The sequence below is a fragment of the Indicator indicator genome, chromosome 13, assembly GCF_027791375.1.
Source record: "Indicator indicator isolate 239-I01 chromosome 13, UM_Iind_1.1, whole genome shotgun sequence".
Lineage (NCBI taxonomy): Eukaryota > Metazoa > Chordata > Aves > Piciformes > Indicatoridae > Indicator > Indicator indicator.
In genome coordinates this window covers 22,030,419-22,043,975 of record NC_072022.1, presented here as the reverse complement: position 1 = coordinate 22,043,975, position 13,557 = coordinate 22,030,419, and the positions used below count along the sequence as shown (strand labels likewise).

Sequence of the window (13,557 nt, the reverse complement as noted above, 5' to 3'; positions counted from 1 at the left end):
GTCTGGCAGTTGCACCTGCTGTTCTGGAGACCATGCCTGCCCAGCCACTACCATGCTGGTAGCTCTGCTGTCCTGTAAAAACTTGATTTCTGTTCATCTTCAGGACCTTTGGCTTGCAGTTGTAATGTAAGTATCTCTTGAAATGCTGGTGGTGGTATGCTTTGCTATGCCAGAGAGAATGTCAGATTGTGCATGTAAACAGCAACTCCTGTGGCTTTGATTTTTGCTTTGCTCCTGACCTACATGGTGCATTATAGTAAGAGAGTGATGAAATACCTAGAAAGTAGCTTGAATTAAAAGAAAAAAAATAAAATTAAAAAAAGAGAGAGAGAGAAAAAAAGGTATGGACAGTTGACAGGGCTCTGTTGTGGTAAGTTTCCACAGAACAGATTAGTTTGGCCTTAAAGCAGGAGAAGGTGAAGCACACCTGGTGCTCCTGGGAACAGCTGAGAGAACCAACTTCGTATCTAGTGTCACATTTACAGTTGATAATGATCACCTGCACAACCTTTCTTGCTTATGGCTACAAGTTCTTTGTCTGCTTTCTTTTCCTAGGGCACTGTGTGTGTGTGCTGTGGGAGTGCTGGAGTGCACTGAAGCTGTCAGTAAGGTATGGTCCTGACATCCCATTTTATACAATCTCTTACTGCATGCTTGGTCTCTGTTTGCAGTGCACAATGTCTGCTGGTTTGTTTCTGTCCTTTTTTTGTCTTTTTTTTTTTTTTTAAATGTTAGTAGGGCATAACGTAATGCTAGTCTTTAAGATAAATTATTTGGAATCTAAATTGGGGGGTTCCAGTCGGGCATAGGCAGCTAATTAGCACCTATGTTTTGAGCACATAGTGAACTAGTTCTCTTAATTTAAGTGCCTAAATTCCCTCCATGTTCAATGGGGAGAGATAAATGTCTAGAAAAGCAACTCTAGAGGGACATCCTGCCTGCCTAATTTAGGCTGTCCCTCAGGAGGCTCTCAAAGGCACCTAGCTTTCCCACTGGCTATATATGGAATTTATTTTGGAAGGACTGGTTCAAGAGGCACCTAAAATTTAGATCTAATCATTTAGACATGTTAGTTGTATTGGATTCTACCCATTTTGTCACCTGAGGCTGATTAAATTACTCAAGGCATTCATTTAGAAAGCCCCAAACCAAACTAGTAATGGGTAATCCCCTGTACAGTTCAGCAGCAAAGCTGTTTCTGGGCACTTACCCCTTTTGCTCTACTGCCCACTCAGTGTGCTGATGAGAGTATGGTTGGTCTGCTGACGGTATCAGTGAAATGATCTGCCCTAGAAAGCTCAGGGCATGGTAACCAACACGTGGTGATGAGCATGGGAGAAAGCAGGAATCTGAATTAAGATTTTCTGATGGAGAAATTGTATTTTTGAACATTACTCTAGGAAACTTTGCTGCTGCTTGGGTCAGACTGGGCAAATAGGTGAAAGAGATTGTTTTGAGTAGTTTGTAAGTGTTATACTGCTCTCTTAGTCAGAGGTATCTCTTAGGCATCAACTAATGTGAATCTCTAATTATTTGTATCACACAGAGCAATGGTTTCTTGATAGGTTCTCTGCACACATCTGGCACATTGTGATCTTTGATAGCACTGACTAGGATAAAAGGAAGCAAGTGAATCAATTTCCATCAACTAGCTATTTCTAAAAACGGATGAGTGGGAACCACAACTAGAAACTGAGGTTATTGTTTTCTAGAGCATACCTGAAAGTACTGGCTTGACAGCTGTGTCTGTGGATTGTTATCTTGGTGGGATAAGGAGTGGAAGATCTCCTTTTCTGCTTTCTGAGGGAAGTTTGAAAAGGGAACTCCTGACAAAGTTGCTAGTCTTGCTGTATAAATTCAATTTGCATAAGTAATTTTTTTTTCTTCACCCTTCTTTCACCTTCTATTTTTTCCTTCACTTTTCTAGCATGTTACAAATATTTAACAATCAAAATTAGTATCTCTTTATTTACTATTGTATAGTAAGTGCAATCACTACTTGACTTTTTGCTTCATCCTTGTTCCAAGGCGACACTAATTTTTTATCTGCCACTTAGGGTCAATTTATGTCCCAACAAAACTGATAGGCCAGATAAATATTCGGTTTTCAGATGAACAGAATCACTTTTCAAGGCACAGAGTATAACTGACTTTCACCTAATGTGAACTGAGAGAAGCTCTAAAACTGAGACAAACTCATTTTCAGCCTCCTGCAAAGAGCACTTTGGTGTTGCTGCCTCTCTGAAGACTAGTCTTGCTCAGCAGGTGATAACTGGTACTCTGTAGGAGTAGGAGGAAGTGTGTGGAGTGGCCTGTGAATCAGAGGTGATGATGTCTTACTTGAAATCACACAAGCCAAAAGACCCCCTAGGGATTAATGCAAACAACTGACAGAGAGCTTGTGTGGAGTCAGAGAAGATGTGTGAGGATTGCTACAGGACGATGTTTGGTATACAAATTCAAATGGCAGCTGTGTTGTTTAAAAGCTATGCTTGATGTCTGAATCGGTAAATGGTAACACACTTACTGTTGTGTCTTCATGAACAACAGCTGCATTGCTGGGTGGTAACGCTTGCTGTGACCCTGTGTCACAGCAGCACCCTATCTGTGCTCTGAAGCACTGCCCTGTACAAATTATGGTGTATTGTTGCAAGGTAGAACTAAATATCTCACAGTTCACCGTCTCCTTCCCTTTGTTCCTCTTGGTCTGGCTAAAGAAAACTAAACTTGGGAATTGTATCCGGCTCCTGCATTTTGGCCTTGCTCCAGCAAAGCACTTAAAGAGTGTCCTGCAAAACTCAAGGTTAAGCATACACTTAACTGTCTTGCTGGATCAGAGCCACGGGGGAAGGGGTGGGGGGGAGACTTACTCTTGTCATATTTTGACTGTGACTGACAATTTGGCCTTTACTACTCTTATAAAAATGTGATTTACTCTAAATTGTCTGCGCTAGTATCTGTATGGTCTCTGCACTTTTAAAGCAAAAAGCTGTTTACTAAAACAGAGTGCCTCCCTTCTGTGGCTATTAGATGAGTTCATTTATTTTCTCTCACTTGGCTATGCATTGACTTTGTGGTGTTACCCTCTGATTTGTGCTTTATCCTCTCTCTTTCCTCATATTGCTGTATGAGCCAGAGAACTAATGTACAACGATGATCAAAGACAGAATTAAGTCCTCATCATAGAGGCTTGGAGATCTTTGAAGCAATGTAGTCACAAAAAGTTACAGAATGTTCCTTTAAATAAATTATTTCTGTAATGCCAGTTTATGGAAATGACTAGTCAGTACTTCTAAAGTGGGCTGCCAGTTAATTGAAGGACTAACAAATTTGATGTGTAAATTTGACTGAGTAAATGTAGGTTGGGAAAGTCTGGTAGGACAAGAAAGCTACAGCATCCAAAGATATCTGAGGAAGCCCAGGAAAAATCAATACTGGGAGGGAGGCACATGTGGGAGGTGGCACATGTATCATGACAGTATCTACAGGGAATAAATGGTGACTTGTGATGCTAGATTCTGGTTTCTCTATTATTCACTGAAATGACTTTTGTGTGTTGACTCCAGCTGAAGAGGAAGTCAGGCTTTGAGAACCATGATTCTCAAATGATTTTAAATAAGGCACAGAGGACAAATTACTCCTGCTTCCTTGCATTTCAGGAATTGTATTTGTACTCTTGCAGCATGTCTGGGGACAACTACGATGATTGTTTACAAAATATTAGAGAATTATTTAATGTTTTTCATTAGCTGAAAATGAAAAAGAAGTCTGTATGGCACTGAGCTGCATGTACACGTTTTTCATGAACTATCAGTTGAAAAAGATAAGTTCAGGAGTTTCAGCAGTAGAATATTGTATACAGCTTCATGCTCTATTCTGTGTGGTACATAAATGTCAGTTCAGATGAAAGATGCACAACTGCTACCTTTTTAAGATCAAGTCTTCATGCTACAGCAACATGAAGACTGTAAAAGTTCAGATAAGAGAATTAACAACAGTATAAATGTATTGTGGTTTATCACAGAATTTAATTTCTTTAAAGCTTATGTCATTCTTACTGATCCTCAAATGTGTTGAAAATGTCCTTTGTTAATTTCCCATACCACAAAATTCATCTTTTATTGTACCTTGCCAGGCAAGAGTGCCAGGAGGCTGGTGTGAATGAACAAGGTGCTCCTGGACTTACTCGGGGGGGGGTGGGGGGTGGGGGGTAAGAGGGGGGGGGGAAGTGTTTATAAGCAATGGGAACAAGAATGGGCCATATGGGAGGACTACTAGAAGTTGTCCAAGCAGCCAGTGATCAGGTTAGGAAAGAAAAGGGCAGACAGAATTAAACTTGGCTAGGGACATAAAAAGAAGCAAGAATTTCTTCAGGTACATCAAGGAGAAAAAGGAGACTAGGCAGGAGAAGGCTAAGGTGCTCAGAGACTACTTTGCCTCAGTGTTCGCTGGCAAGGGCTCTAGCTGTACCACCCAAGCTCTGGAAAACACATCCAAGGAGTGGGGAAAAGGAAGATCTGCCCACTGTAAGCAAAGAGCAAGTTTAAGACCATCTAAAGAACCTGAAGTTGCACAAGTCCATGGTGTCCAATAAAATTCACCCACAGGTCTGGAGGGAAATGGCAGATGAAGTTGCCAAACCACTGTCCAACAGATCTGAAAAGTCATGGCAATGTGGTGAAGTCCCTGCTGACCAGAAAAGGGGGAAACACAATCTCTGCCTTCAAAAACAGAGAAAAGGATGATCCTAGAAACTATTGGCCAGTCAGTCTCACCTCTGTGCCTTGCAAGATCATAGAGGAAATCCTCCTGAAGGCTTTGATAAGGCATATGGAAAATGAAGAAGAGGTGATTGGTGTTAACCAACATGGCTTCACCAAGGGAAAATCATGCCTGATGAACTTGGTGGCTTCCTATGATGGTGTTACAGCATCAGTGGATAAGGGAAGAGCAACTGATGTCATCTGCTTGGACTTGTGGAAAGTATTTGATACTATCTCCCATGACATCCTGGTCATCAAATTGGAAAAGTATGGGCATGAGGGGTGGACCATTCACTGGACAAGGAATTGGGTGGATGGCTGCACTCAGAGTTGTGAACAGCTCAACGCCCAAATGGAGACCAGGGACAAGTGGTGGTCCTCAGGGGTTCGTATTGGGACCAGTGCTTTTTAACTCCTTCATCAGTGATATGGACGGTGGGATTGAGAGCACCCTCAGCGACTTTGTGTATGACACCAAGCTCTTTGGTCTGGTTCACAGGCTGGAGGGGAAAGGAAGCTATCCAGTGGGACTTGGACAGGCTTGAGAGGTGAGCCTTAGCCAATCTCACGAAGTTCAACAAGGCCAAGGGCCAGGCCCTACACCTGGATCAGGGCAATCCCAAGTACACATACAGGCTGGGGAAAGGCAGTGAGAGCTGGGGCTGTTCAGCCTGGAGAAAAGAAGGTTCTGGGATTGACCTTATAGCAGTGTACCTGAAGAGTACCCTCCAGTACCTGAAGAGGGCCCACAGGAAAACCAAGAAGGGACTTCTTACAAGTGCTGGTAGTGACAGGAGGAGAAGGAATGTATTTAAGCTTGAGGAGGGCAGATTTAGACTAGAAATTAGGAAGATATTCTTTACACTCAGGGTGGTGAGACACTGGAACAGGGGGGAGGTCACGCATGCCCCCTCCCTGGAGGTGCTCAAAGCCAGGTTGGATGAGACCTTGAGTGATTTGGTCTAGTGGTCCTGTCCACTGCAGGGGAGTTGGAACTAGCTGATCTTTAAGGTCATTTCCAACCTAAAACATTCTATGGATGACTTTGAAATCACACAGATTCCTCTTCTCCTTTCTGTGGATTTTTCTTTGAAAACAAAGTTCTGTGGTGTATCTAGAATAAGGCTGTGGTTTGGATGTATTACTGTGGGCAGTCATAGGAAGCAAGTCAAAATTTCTTACGTTACACAGCCTTTCTCTGCAGGGATCTGCTATGGGGTGTGCATTTGCCTTGAAATGTTTGTGGTCTCTTTTTTTTGTTTTTTTTTTTTTGAGATGGAAGAGCTTGAAACTTGGAAACTCTTTGTGAATTGTTTTGGAGTTACAATTCAGTAGAACAGTGTCACTGTACAAACAGCATTTTTGTTGAATCTAGAACAAATGTAGTATATGGTTTCAAATCTTTAAGCACTATATTTTCACTTAAAGTATCCATAAATGAAGAACCAACACATTTCTGAAAATTAATTAATATTCATAAATAATTTAGGTTATAAACCAGGGTTAAGCTGTGTCATACTTTGTTTACAAAAAATTAGTCCAAATTATTCTGTGCTCATACATATTTAAAGGCATTTTTAAATGTATGAAACTGTATAGTTGTTTTTTTTAATAATTATTTTATTTAAAAATTACACTATCGATTCCCATGGTAATTTCAAATTGAAAATGTTATTTCATGGAGAATGTATTTAATTTATGTGACAGGAAAATCTGTATAGCTGTAGGCTAGCAGCCAATTTATGACTTTTAAACATATTGTCAAGGCAACTTTATTATACTCATGAGACTCTTTCTACTGAAATTATGCATACTGCCCTAAAAGCAGTAACAGAGATGAGCAGTATTTAACTTGGAGGCAAAGAATCAATTGGTATTTGCACTGCTAAGCATGCATTTATGGAGTGTATATTTTGTATTTTTTACTTTTATTGTTTTTACCCTGTTCTAGTAATAGATGGAAGAAAAAGCTTATCAGTAGGGCTTAAAAACTGTCCCCTGCTAAACTTCTCAAGAGTTTTACAATAAATCAAACCCCGAAAAATTGAAACCTAAGGAAAATATTGCTAATAAATTTATCATGAATCTTGTAAAAATAATATGATCTTTTTAAAAAATATGATCTCAGACATAGTCCTCCTAAAATTACTGAGGAAATTGCCTGTGTTCTCAAAGGAGAGATTGGAATGTAGAGTGAATTATTGTAGTACAAACTTAATTTCAGATAAAGAAAATACCATGCCTTTTTGCCTTTTTTTTTTTTTTAATTAATGTATGTCAATTAGTTAAAATTGAGTTAATTCTGGTTTAGAATAGTATAAAAGAGAACAGAAGCTAATTAAATTTACTTTAACTTTCTGTTATTCTAATGCTATTTAGGAAACATTCATGGGTTGGGCTGTAAGTTAATGCAAGTCTAATGTTAAGAATGAACATGATTGATTCAAATGGGACTGTTAGCTTTTATATAGGAAACTGTGATTATGCAATTGAATTAATGCAGGGAATCCTTTGATGCATACACCAAGAAATGTAACAAAAACATTGGGAGCTCAATATTAGCTATCTTTGCTCTGTTTCCTTTATTCAATTGAAAGGAAGCATTTGACAGAGCTCCTGTCAGAGTTAAAAAAATAAAGCACCAGACCTACCAAACAAAACAAACAAAAAACCCTGGAATAAAATAAAACCCCCAACAAAACAACAACCAAAAAATAGTCAGTGCAACTTGGACAGTGGAAATGTTTTCACTGTTTACTCATAAGCCTTTGAGCAAACATAAATGTGTTTGGATCAACAAATGGCATGCAGATGAAATCCACATTTAAGAAAAACCCAAAAATTTCTACTCTGAATTATGATACCTCAAAGACTATAAAAATGTCTTAAGCATCTCATGGAGCTCATTGGGGTGTTGTCATGAAACATCTTTTTTGTAGCTTGCAATTTTCATGGGACAGGATGAAATTCAGCCCGTTTCTTATAATGTAATCTCAATTTTTAAAATTCCTTTTTTTTTTCCAGTTCATATTCTAAAACCTAAGTGTTATGTAAGTTTGTTTCTTAAATTCTAAGCAGTCAATACCAAAACTGTACTCTGAGCAATTTCTGTCTGTGTAGTTTTTGTAAATCTGAAGTATGCATCTCCCATGTGTTTCAGTTGCAGGCAGCAGTGGGGATGGCTTTCAGTGTATACTTGGCCTTTCTTTTTTCTGTTGGTGAATTTTTAATGAACTCCTATTTGTGTTCCATGTAATACCAGAGTATATTTGCCACAGAATCGTCCTGGACATGCGTTGCCTCGTGCACATCTTGTTTCTTTCTAATGCCTTTGTAGGGATCCAACCATCACTACCTTCCCAATTTATGTTCTCTAATGAACAATCTAAATTAGGTGTGATGATCTGGGGACAAATAACTCTTGTGGCACTGTGTGATTTGTTTGTTTAAAATCAGGCTGACCTAGGCATTTAAGCCTTTTTACTGCTCAACAACACAGGTAATCATATTTTAACTTATAAGTGTTGATTGAAGTACTTCATTGAATCAAATCCTTTGAAGTTCATTGGCCTGTAATGAATTGGGAATTTCATAGCTGACTGTAAAATTAAACTGACTCCAGGGGATATTTAGGGTTAAATTTCTCATTAGAAAGTAATTCTAAAGTTATCTTTATTTTTCCTGACAAATGTAAATAAGCTGTGAAGAGGTTAAAAATTATTTTGGAATTCAGATCAAACTCTCATACATGATTTATCTCAAGTATTTATGTGCTTCAGTTAGAAGTATGTTGCTTCATAGTTTAATTTTCAGTTAATCTTTGAATCTTTAGTTGCAGGCTCTATTCTATTTTTTTCATTTTTTTCTAGTCGCTTCTGAATTATCTAAAAATTCTGAATATTTAAAAAGATAAAGGGAGACAGAAACATGATACAGGATTTTGTAGAACATTAGTTCTACCATTAGTACCAAAAGCACACTCCCTGTTGATGCTTGAAATATTAAATTTGGTGACTGCTGAATGCTTTTTCACATCAGTAAGTGACTTTCATTGAAAGTAATTGAGACAAAATCCACAAAAATTAGATACCAGAAAGCCTATTCAATTACCAAGACTATTCGTCTGCTTAGTGTAGTATACTCGTTACTGCTGGAATGATGGTCAAGATTCCCAGTTGCCATATATTGGCATAGTCCCACTGGAGTCTGCAGTACGTTTTTCGTTCATGTTATTTGAAGATTTGCCTCTGTATCTGATGATATAAAATAAGCTGTGAATCAGAAACTTCATTAAAATTTAATTCACAGTATTTATGTCAAAAGATAAGTGTCGTATTTTATAAGCAGGGCTGTGCTAACAGCATAACAATAAAATCTGAATATTTATGTGACTTATTCTGTGATAGATATATTTTTAACATTTTAGAGAGGAAGGGAGCAAAGAGGTATCTCTTTAAATAGAAATTTGATGGCCTCCATACACTTCCACTGACTGTCTTTCTCAAAATGAGGATTATAGAGTCTTTGTCTCTCAGATTCCACTTACGCTTCCTGTGGAGTCTGCTTCCACAGTCAGACATGAGTAATCCCCTGTTCATTAAGGATTGTGGAAATGGGAGGTTTCTTTGGTGTGGTGGATTTGTTGTGTTGTGGGGTTGGTTTGTTTGTTTGTTTTTTATCCTGAAAAAGCTACTACTCCTCTATCTGGACGTGATCCTTGCATTTTACTTCCAGGCTTTTTGCTTGGTCACTTTTAGGGATGGAGCAGCACAGACAGCTAACATAGATAATTACTTCCTAAGAGATACCTGTGCACACACTGTGTTTGGTATTGGTTGTAACTTTGAAAAGGCCAGGCCTCAGTCTCATGACTCAATTTAATCTGGTTTGGGAAGTTTGCAGCCAATTTGGAAGTTGTCTGTTTCACCCTGTGAGCAGCAACCACATCCATCTGATTCATCATGTAAAGAGCAGACACAAGCACTGATGGTGATGGTTAAATGTATATCACGATACAGCAATGTGTTGTTCTGAACGAATGAATGGCCTGAACGAGACACAGACACACTGAAGAGACAGCATCTCAAAACAACACTGCAGCCAGACAATTAAGATACAAATGATGTATGCAATATGGTCATATAACTGCACATCACACATACATGATGCAGAGATGGTTATGGAAAATACTCACTTTTTCACTTGCTTCTGCTTCCTTTTGGCTTCTGCACCCCTTTGGTGCATAGCAGGGAAGTAGGTATTTGTGTTTAGTGGAAGAAATTACACTGACTAACAGACATAAGCATTTTACTTATAAGTTTATCATAGACTATTGCTGAGTAGACTGACAGACATCCACTACAAATGGTGCATTAAACATGTAATGAACCCAGGCTGAACTCCTGGCCCTGTTGAAGCCAATGGAAGTTTTGCTCTTTTCCTGGAGGGGGTGGGTAAAAGGGGCAGCATTTCTTGTTGATTTCTATATGTTTGTTAATCAGTTAGGAGAAAATCAGAAATGATGCCTCAGAGGGAGCATCCTTTTCCTTTTTGCAATTACTTCATAGACATTAGAGTTCACCACAAGCAAAATATGGTGTTCAACAGGAGGAGGAGATTGCCAAACCTGGTTTCCAAAGTAGATGATGGTATTTCTACAACATGTATTAGTGCAGCACACCTGGGATGCTTTTTAAGAGATGTGGTGGCCTTGTGTGCATCTTAAAGATTTTTTTAAAAGATACAGTACATATTATCCTGAAACATGTCAGGAATAAAACAGGATTGTTGATTTGGAAGGCTTGTACGTAGTAACTGTGTGGTAAGATTATTTCTGTTAAACCTCCTGATGATTAGGCACAACTTTGGTGCACTAAGTATTAACAGTAAACTAAATGCACTTGATTGGGGACAAATTTTATAAGAGCAACAGGAGGGAATAAAATCCACTCTTGTAATGAGGTGGAAGTGCTGTGTTTTGCAGTAGTGTTCAGTTACTGTCTTGAAGAAACTAAAGAACCCCCTTGCAGGCTGATGGCTACTCCAAGGAGTAAGGTTTAGTGTGGTATTGCGTGCCTCCTCCAACTGAAGTTGCAGAATGAAAGCAGCTAAGGTGCAAAATAACATAGTCTGGCCTGAACCAGAAGCAGAATCCCAGTAAGAACTCAGAGAGGGGATCCAAGATACTGAAAACAATACTACTGAAAAGGTTCCTTATTTTATATACACATTGAATATGAGTACTCATAGCATGAATATTGATACCATGAACTATAACTGAAATTTTAAATTGGTTTTAAATAACTTTCTGGTAATTGACACGTACTATACTTTCTACAGATCCCTTCATTTTGGGGAAAAATGTCTTTTTGTTTAAATTTTCGTGTCAAACATCTAAAACTGTAAACGAATGCGTTATTTCAGCCATATTATTTTTCCCCATGTCAGTGAGGAAACGTGGTGACATTGGCATGAGCTCCTCTAGCAGCTGGGTTCAGCCAGCACCACTAAAGCTGGAGCTGCACCCAGGGGAAGCTAAGGAGCGGGTGAGGTACCCCTTGGGCTGCCAGAGTTCATGGGGGGCTTTCGTATCTCCCGTGCGCTGTATCCGCGGCCTCCTCAGAGCCCCGCGCTCCGCCCACCTGTGATGTCATAGTAAGGAGGGGCTTTTCTTCTGCAGACTCCTCCCTCGGAATCTCCTTCATCACCATGGCAACAGCCTTATCTGCCGCCCTAGAGCCTTTCCCCTACAACAGCGAAATCAACAATGGCGCGAGTCAGCAGCGAGCCTGGCAACAACCCCTTCCCAAAAACACACCCCAGAAACATCCGTCGTTAAACTGACGGCGTTTATGGCTGGAAGCAAAGCTTGGTTGAAAGTAGAATACACAGACACTCTTAATAATAATAATGATATATTATCTGTGAACCTATTAGTTAACAGCATGGTTGGGGTCTAGGCATAGATTTGTGACTCGTTAGAGTTGCCTCAGTGAAGTTAACAGGAATATGGCACTGCCTTGCTGGTGCAAGACTGTTCCACTGTGAACAGAAGGATTTGAACCTTCTGCAGGATCTGACTGCCATAGGTTCTGGAGCATCATCCCCTCAGTTTAATTTTAGTTAACCAAAAGTTGGTATCTGAAATATTTTTGCTTAAAACCAGCATAAAGCTGATTCTGCAAATAAAGCACAGTTGCTTGCAGTTCACTGAGGCAAACTCTCATGAAATTTGAATGTATAACTCGCAGGACTGGGCCCACAGTGTTTATATCTCTAGTAACATTTTAAAAAGCAATTTACATCATATAAACAGTCTGGGGTTTTGCTAACAATATATGGAGCCAAATTCTGCCATCACAGGTATTGCTACAGTTCACCCAAAAAAGTTGAACTTACTGTAGGGATATTTTTTTTTTTTCATACATCACTTGTCTTAAAATAAATTTAATATATTGTAAATAATCAAGACAAAGTTAAAATCCTTTAACATAATTAAGTTAAAATATTTTAATATAATTTAGTATTTTAACCAAATGCATTAATATTATGTGCCATACTCTTTGAAGCCATACTCTTTATTTAGAAAGGGTATTTATATTACTGAATTCACTCGGATTTCTGTATTTTGATTTCTTGTAGTCTTTCAAGTGACAGAGAAAGTCTGAGCATACACATAAAGGGTAGCAGCAGTATTGTATTCTGGCATATCCTTACTATTATACTTTAAAAACTCTCATGGATTTCTATGGAAATTTTAGCTGTGCAAAGACTGCAGGATCTGGCTCCATAAAAGCAGCAGTTTACACTGGACTTAAATATATTTAAATACTTAAATTTATCAGCAGAAGGGGTTCTTTACTACCACATCAGGTACTAGAATTAGTTTCACTAGCACTATACCGGTGTCCTATATAAAACCCTCTATTGCTCATACTGAACTACAGGTTGTGTCAGAAACATTTAATGGACTGCAGGTAGAAATTTTACATGTTATTGTGGTATTTCAACAGATATTATTAATCCTCGGGTCAATCTTAGGTTAGCTTGCTTGTGGAACACATCACAGTTACCCTACAGAGAGTTCTTTGCATGCTGCAAGAAATTCTCAAGAGCAGAAGTGTCAAAATGATAAGCATGCTGGATTTGTGATGCCTTTGATATCCAAAAACTGCAAAGTTAGTGTAAAATTAAATATATTTAATTCAATGAGTAATACTTCCATTTGGTGAGCATATCAAAGGTTCTTGGCCAATTAAGTATTTACTCTCTTCATGATTCATATAATATACTCCAGGTCTATGAAGCTTGCTTCTAGTATGACGCATGGAGCTCTGGTTAGCTAGCACTAACAACATGCTATTTGATCTTTACAAAATCTACTCCTTTGTGTGCTGAGTGCTAGAACAAAATAGTTTATCAGCTAGAAAGGATGCATTGGAAAGCATGCAGTGCTTTTTATTTCTTGCAGAGTGTAAACCCACCAAAGCAAAGGTCAGGTCACTTTTTTGAAGACAGAGCCACTTTTTCTTCAAGGTTTCACCTACTGCCTGAAAAGAGTCATGATACTTATATTAGTGCCTGCTGTTAACCTTTCATAAACATAACTCTGCAAAACCCTGGGTAGGGGTTGATACCATATATAAAATCTGTCTCATCAGTTCAAAGTGACCATAGTACAATGCAGAATGCTTGATTAATATCTCTGTGCTATTTGTTTACGGGCAGATTTTGTATATTTTGCTAGGAAAAGCAAGTGGCCTGATATTAATCTTTTTATTAGATTATTCTTTTA

At 38.7% G+C, this 13,557-nt stretch overlaps 1 protein-coding gene across 3 annotated transcripts in view; it reads right to left on the bottom strand.

Moving 5' to 3' along the window:
- The window catches only part of PEX5L (peroxisomal biogenesis factor 5 like), a 42,398-nt gene extending 29,089 nt beyond the window's left edge, over positions 1-13,309 (bottom strand). Inside the window, exons 1-3 of one of the 3 annotated variants that reach the window (XM_054385688.1) lie at positions 13,247-13,309; positions 11,405-11,509; positions 9,958-9,996 (exon numbers count right to left, since the gene is read on the bottom strand). In XM_054385688.1, coding sequence (XP_054241663.1) covers positions 9,958-9,996; positions 11,405-11,473 — 108 coding nt within the window. In that variant the 5' untranslated portion in view covers positions 11,474-11,509; positions 13,247-13,309. The remainder of the gene's footprint in view (positions 1-9,957; positions 9,997-11,404; positions 11,510-13,246) is intronic. The other 2 variants (XM_054385689.1, XM_054385690.1) reach the window with 2 other exon arrangements.
- Between the last annotated feature and the right edge of the window lie 248 nt (positions 13,310-13,557).